Source organism: Epinephelus moara, chromosome 1 (genome assembly GCF_006386435.1).
Source record: "Epinephelus moara isolate mb chromosome 1, YSFRI_EMoa_1.0, whole genome shotgun sequence".
Taxonomy (NCBI): Eukaryota; Metazoa; Chordata; class Actinopteri; order Perciformes; family Serranidae; genus Epinephelus; species Epinephelus moara.
This window is the reverse complement of record NC_065506.1, coordinates 1,111,715-1,118,706: the sequence shown is the minus strand read 5'-3', so window position 1 is coordinate 1,118,706 and position 6,992 is coordinate 1,111,715. Positions and strand designations below refer to the sequence as shown.

The window sequence follows — 6,992 nt, the reverse complement described above, 5'->3', positions numbered from 1 at the left end:
ATCCATCTAATCCTCATCTCCTCTCACTTCCTCTACCACCACCAGCGTCTAGACCCCGGGGAGGTTTCCCTAATTGGCTACGGATCCCTCACCCTCCTTATAGCTCTCCATCTCGAAGGGGTCTAATCGCCAAAGACTTTTCATATTTTCACATTTCATTCTCATGTGCATTTGTAATTAAATATTTTCTTTCCTAACCAAAAAACGTGTCTCTCCTGATTGAATTTATTTTACTCTTCTTTCAGTAAATACTTCACATAAATACTTCAGTAAAATCACTGAAATTTAATACAAATGATGGCAATGTTTCCCAGAAGTTCTATCTATTAGTGAACTTTGAGTAAATAAAATAACAAAAAGTCTTGAGTTTAAATGAGTTTATTGAACATGAAACATTAACATGCTATAGTAGATAATCAATACTGTCAGCAACACAACATCCATGGTTATCCTCAGGCAACAGATGCCAACAGCTGCCAACACAACAACAATGCATAACAGATATAGATGTATGATGATATTAGAGCCCGACAGTAAGAGGAGAGTCAGGGTTTGTGTCAGTTTATGGAAGCTTGCTGAGGTCATAAAGGATGGTTGGTCCTGCACAAGAGATGCTGTGTTAGTGGAAAAAAAAAGAAAAGTCCTTAGTGTGTCAGATGCACTTGAGCAGGTAGGAGTTGCAGTTGGCTCCTCTGCTGCAGTCACAGAGCTTACCAATGCGAGGGCCGAACTTCATGGCACACCGGTCACCCATCCCACACTGAGGGGAGGAGGGTGATACAGTGGTTACTCACATCCTTTCAGATACTGTCCAATAAGGCAAAAATTCCAGCAATGCTTGGCAATATCAACACTGCAGGAGGGGAATATTACTATCAACATATGAAGCAAATACTAGCTCAGGCCCTTCCACTGGTTCATTTGCTGTGATTGACTGTTTCCATTTTCAGTTAATTCCTCTGATTTTCCCAGAGAATGAGGCTGAGATGTTAATTATTCTCAGTGAAATCATTAAATCCAGTTCATTAACTGCTTTTGTCGTATTTCAGGAGGATTGAAAGGTTTTGTAGCTTTTCAGTTTTCCTTCCTCAGCTAATTGGAGTTGCCAGTAATCATGATTAGTCTGTAACTGCACTGAGTAAGAAACACTCTTGTTGGCATTTTGTTGTTATCATTTAATTACTGTTAGGTATCATTTGCTAACTGGTTTAATTAAACAGCAGTGGAGTGTTGTCAAGCGAATCAGTAAATTACATTCTGCTCTTCATTACAAAGAATAAGCTACAGGTGCATTTAGAGCTGCATTGCATAAATATAGTGAATAAAATGAAGTTACCACAGGGATGCTTCCTCTTTTCTCAGTGGAGGAAATGCGATGATGTATCCTGCCCAGCAGAGCCTCGAGTACTTCCATCTGCTCAGCGGAGATTAGATCACAAAACACAAACACAACATATCAAGTCAGAGCTGTCTGTGCATGTTCATCTTTTAAATATCCCAATTTTTTACTTTGTCCACACTGTATGACAGCATCACATATATGTAGGCTACTCTACTGTCTGTAACTTTTCAGTGAAGTCATGTGATACTTTTAAACCCAAGACGCTGTGCTTTTTCGAGCTGCACTGTTCAATAAGATGGAAATATCCTACATGTCTTATGCATCGTTTTACACATTTCCCCGCATTTCTAGCCTGACATAGCTATAAAGTTCTGTGGGTTTGAACACTGATTGGCTGCCCTGCATTATCAGAGTTTAGGATGTTAACATAAGAATAAAGTGAATAAATTCTGACTTTCCCTTTAACAATCATGACAAAAAGCACTTAGGAATATTTTTAGAAAAAAATATGGAGATAGATTTGTCTATGCATCTGCAAAGGCACAAATTCTATTTGGTTGTCAATTTTATGCTTGCAGATTTGCATTTAATGTACACCGAGCCTTCTTTTTGGGTGGAATTTGTCTGTTCTGATCTGGAAAACACTATTTTGACTTTATGTTTTCTATATTTGTGGAAGTTGTTTTATATCTATAGATTACATGTTTACCCACATATTGTTGATCTCCTCAGACAGTTAATATTGAGGCAAATATATCTCCATAAAGACCATGTGAAGGCTCTCATTCTAAAGACACGCAAAGCCAAGATCGTTTGTTGTGCATCTCTTAAAGTGGTTGTGCAGTAAACCACGACTTTAAAATAGGCCTATATTTGAAATGTTTTCTGCAAGTTCTGTTTACTGAACTAAAGAAATGATTTTTTTTTAATCTATGAGTTTTTGCAAAGTTGTGTTTTCATGAGTGCATGATATTCTCTGTTTCTCTTATTTTCATTTTAATGTTACGGGTGATCTGCATAAGTTAGAAAGAAACCAATGTATCATCAGGGATCCTAATCGCGATCACTGACATTTCTCTTTAAGCGAACATGTATGGAGCATCTTACCACTGATACTAACCAGGTCTCTGTCTGCGAGTGGCTCGGGTTTGTTCACTCCAAAGTCCTTTGCATAGACGTCCTGTGACGCCTGGCCTTGACAAATGACGGACAGCAGGCACACAAACAGCAGTCCGCGTAGCATGAAGCTCTCCATGATGCCGGTACCCGGTGGAGGAGGAGGAGGAGGAGAAGGAGAAGGAGAGAGGTCTCAGCAGGAGGCAGCAGATCAGGACTGGAGGAGCAGAGGGTTACAGCAGGTCCACAGGAGATTGTCCCTCCACCCACCGGACCTGCTCCTCTCTTATATTGACTCGGACGGCCCCGCCCGAGAGAGGCCACTGCCGGATTTACAAGGGGAGTCATGTCAAAGCAGGAGAAAGCAAATAACACTCGAAATTCAATTTGCAGATAGAACATATCCAGTTCAAAGTCGCGACGTCTTTACACGAAGTCCAGAAATAGGCTATTTAAACTGCATGAGACCAGCTCACATCAGGAAACATTTGAAGTCCATATCAAACACCCTGGTCACAGGATATTCTGTCAGGTAAATTACAGAATGCCTTTAATGCCCTTTTGTTCATTTACCAACAGCTCAAAAAGTTAATAAGTCATCACAGTTAATCATTTAATTACTCACCAAAACACTGTAATGATTATTATTGAATAAGTAGTAGGCTAATAAAACTTTTCTGTAAAGTAAAACCCTATAAACACGCACTTATTGTGGATTTCCGTCAGATTATTTAAGATGACCACCAGACCTAAAACTGAGTTCCTCATTAAGGGTGCAGGTGGTCAGGTCTCTGAGGAGGGTCAGTGTGGCTTCACAGTGGTGACTTTGCTGCACTGCAAATTATTTCCAGACAGTAATGTAGGCCTAAGTAAGTAATGTGCTGCCAAAATGTTGACAGCACATTACAGGACCAAAACAGAAGTTACCCTTTTTGTTGTTTGCAACACCTGCACAGAAAGGTCATTTCATTATTGATTTCATGAAGTCTCTCTGGTGTGTGTAACTATGTACTTTTCCGATGCAGGACAGCAGGACAGTAAAGCAAAAAAATTAAGGTTCGGTCAGTATACACTGAAAAAATGGAAGATGGAGGGTTGTTCAGTTTACATATATGCAAGAATAAGAATAACTTTATTCATCCCCCAGGGGAAATTCAATAACTCGTATATATTAAATAATTGATTTATATTCTCTTTGAAACATGATTAAATCTTATAAAGGTATTACGATCTTGAGGGACTTAAAATTTGCATCATGTTAAGAAGATAGAAAGTAGTTATGTTTCATCAGCCAGAAATGGGAAATCCCGCCCCCTGTGGGCGGGGTCTGGGATGGAAAAACTGTCGCTGTAGACTTTCCGTCTCCGCCATCTTTTCCCTCGCTTTGGATGCACAACTGTGAATTTGGACAGCTTTCTACACGGTTAAAGCAGCTGTGCGGAACTTTTCGTTTTCGTTGATTATAGCGCCCCTTTGGTCGAAGCGGTATGACACCCACAGCCTGGTGTCGTAAAATTCCGACTGCAGCCGGCAATTACCGCATACATTTGTTTTGGAGAGCGAGAGGATTAACTTACGTCAGGTCAGTCCAAATAATTAGTGGAAACAGCAAAATTACTCAGTAAATTCTCCTGTCGTGTTTCTGTTCTGATCTAATCTAATCTGTTGTGTATTTTGAGCTACTAAGGCTACCGTAGTAGTGTGAGCCTCAAGTTATTCTGGGTAATGTAGTAACCGTTGTTGTGCTACTGGAAACAATGAGAAGCAGCCGTGTACGTTCGGTGTAAGGAGGAATAAACAGTTAACAAGTCATCTGCAAAGTCCGCATTATTATGTGAAAAGAATACTCCAACGATTTGGGAGTTATGCCCTTTCTCTATCATTTTCATATTGAGACAGCGGTTAGCATGGCACTTGTAGGGGGTCAGTACATCTTGCGCGGAGGGATACACCGGTGAGCAACAGCTGCAGCTGGCCCTGGGACAGGTACGCTAGGTCACTTGGTAAAAGCAAACAAAGAGACGACACGGACGATATTACTCACCCGACTGAAAGCTGTCCATCAGCTCCTGCAGGCCTGGGCGATTTTTCCAGTTCATCTTAGGAACATGAAAGAAAGTTTCAGTCACGCCAGGATTAGTGACTGCTGCAAAGTTTTCATTCCTTGTGATGCACTCTCTGCGGCGGTTTTCCTCCTGATGATATATCTCCCCAACGAGGGTAGCACCGAATCCCGTTCTGTGCAGCAAAATGGGAGCGGAGGATTCAGTCTCTCTTCTCGCCTGCTCAGCATGCAACACATGGAGTTCCTCATCTGTGTACTCCGGCTCAAACAGGTATGGCTCTGGGTCTGTGTCCGCTACAAGAAACTCTTCAAAATCGCGTTCAAAGTCGTCTATTGCAGCTACTATAGTCCGGAGATATCGCTAGGCTAAATAAACAGCTGAGTTTTGTTTACAAGCTACGTCTGTGCCTGCCTGCTCACCGGTGTATCCCTCCGCGGATCACAGCGCAGGACGTACTGACCCCCTATAAGCGCAATGCTAAACACTGAGACCCAGCCACTGGACGTACAGATGCAAAAAAGATATCGATCATGTTGTCTCAATATGAAAATGATAGAGAAAGGGCATAACTCCCAAATCGTCAGAGTATTCTTTTATGTGAAGATACACAGTGAAGACATAACATAATCCTAACGCAGCAAAGCTGTTACCTGCAGCCTTCGCTTGCAAAGCTAACTCTACTAACGTCAGGTCAGTCCAAGTAATTAGTGGAAACATGCTAACGTTACACACAAATTAGTAGTAAAGTAAGACCTGTTCATAAATGTTCTGGTGCAGCTCTGAATTTCTTATAAACTGAGGATTACTGCCTACTGTATATTTGTGTTCATGGTCACAGTCACAAATAATTTTAGATGATGCTCCTTCGTTATCCGCCATGACATCAAAAGTACAACCAAGTCCTCATAGATACATCTCTGGTAAAACTGTTAGGTGTTATGTGTTCAGCAATGCCCGCTGCGTACTGCTTACTCGAAGAAAACTGTAAACACGGCTCCTTCTTCTTCTGTGGTTTAATCGCTGCGGGCCGCTGCGGGCCGCTGCGGGCGAGCAGAATCACTTCTGCCTCAGGTGCCGTATTCTGGTTTGCTGACTTCCGCTGTGTGTCCGACCCGAGCGAGGCTATGCTAAATAGCCATATAGAGAAAGGCTTTTTTGTTGCTGTTGGGTTCAAATAAATATGCGGATCTTCAAGGGGGGGTGATACGAACTAGGGACAGTTTTATAAATGGTAAAAAGTTCCGCACAGCTGCTTTAAGATAAGTAAAAACTATCAAATATCAGTCAGTATTAGAGGTAGAGTGTTTACATGCCATGTTTTAACAAGTTGAGGTTTTTATTTGCTGGTAACATCGAGCAAAACCAAATCAATCTCAATGCTAACGTTTTCTATCATTCGCTGGCTATGCTAATGTTAGTCCTAAAATTTCCCTGTATGTGTTTATGTCTATGGATGTGTGTGCACGGTAACGTTTCGTGGTTTGGATCTGAAAATCCATAGAACATAGGTCTGCTCATCTTTTCAAATCTGCATTAAATGATAGTGGCTTAAACCGAGGTATTAAACAAGCTAACATTAGCGTTTGCAACATTAGTGCGGGGGAGGGGTAATGGTACTTTCGGATTTCACTCTGACATTGGCTTTGGCTTTGTTGAAACATGTCTGCAGCAACAAAATGGGGGGAACTCGTCTTAAAGTTTGGGTAAGCATTTCAAATTTAAATACGTTAAATTTAGACCAACCCACAGCTAACGTTACAATTAGTCACTGCTTTATCATGTTAAGGTTATGTTTAGCTGCTTTCATTGAGCGAAATTTACTGCGATATAACATCAACCTCAGGGAGAAAGGGGTAGACCATGCATTTTAGACACAACAAAGGCCATATATTAGGTTCGTTCGAGATGAACTGCGCCTCGCCTGGAAAGTAGACAAGAGCAGGCGGCCGCAGTGGGGGGCGATGACAAAAAGCTGCGGTGAAGTCGAACAGTTTCCCGACAGTTTTCAGCAGCCTTCAGTCCGTACAGGAAGTCACAGACACACTTACATCCTGTCTGGAATGATGTCAGTTCATTCAAAAAGTGATCATACCCATATATATGTTTGTTTTCAGTCTCCAGTTGTTTTAATTATGATAGATTAATTTATTAAATGCTTTACAGGTGATCTGTAGTTTATGTTAATGTTATAATGTTATGTTTAATGTTATAATAATAATCCTCCATTTGACATGAATTTTCCTGCAAATCAGCATCATATCAGTTTGACCTGTCCCCTGAACTACACAGGCTGAATAAACTGTGTTTGACTATAAGGTTCATATTTTCAGAGGAAAAAAAAATACTAGACAGCAGCTTTCATTAAGGCTCAGTCAGATACAATCAGGGCTTCACATCTGTACAGATGTTATTTTAAGAATCCTCACATCCCACTGACCACAAGTCTCTGTGTTGCTAAATACTTCAAT

The 6,992-nt window shown here is 41.0% G+C and overlaps 1 protein-coding gene across 1 annotated transcript; it reads right to left on the bottom strand.

Annotated features, from left to right (window-relative positions):
* Positions 1–381: 381 nt before the first annotated feature.
* Positions 382–2,632, bottom strand: cartl (cocaine- and amphetamine-regulated transcript-like). The gene is made up of 3 exons (XM_050041815.1): positions 2,463–2,632; positions 1,337–1,414; positions 382–760 (listed from the first exon to the last, which is right to left on the bottom strand). The coding sequence occupies exons 1-3, from the start codon at positions 2,595–2,597 to the stop codon at positions 653–655; spliced, it is 321 nt and encodes a 106-aa protein (XP_049897772.1). The 5' UTR covers positions 2,598–2,632; the 3' UTR covers positions 382–652.
* Between the last annotated feature and the right edge of the window lie 4,360 nt (positions 2,633–6,992).

Coding starts and splice junctions, on each gene's coding strand:
- cartl (XM_050041815.1), bottom strand. CDS start 2,597: ATGGAGAGCTTCATGCTACGCGGACTGCTGTTTGTGTGCCTGCTGTCC. Junction 1,415..2,462: donor CACTCGCAGACAGAGACCTG/GTTAGTATCAGT, acceptor TCCGCTGAGCAG/ATGGAAGTACTCGAGGCTCT. Junction 761..1,336: donor AAAGAGGAAGCATCCCTGTG/GTAACTTCATTT, acceptor TCCTCCCCTCAG/TGTGGGATGGGTGACCGGTG.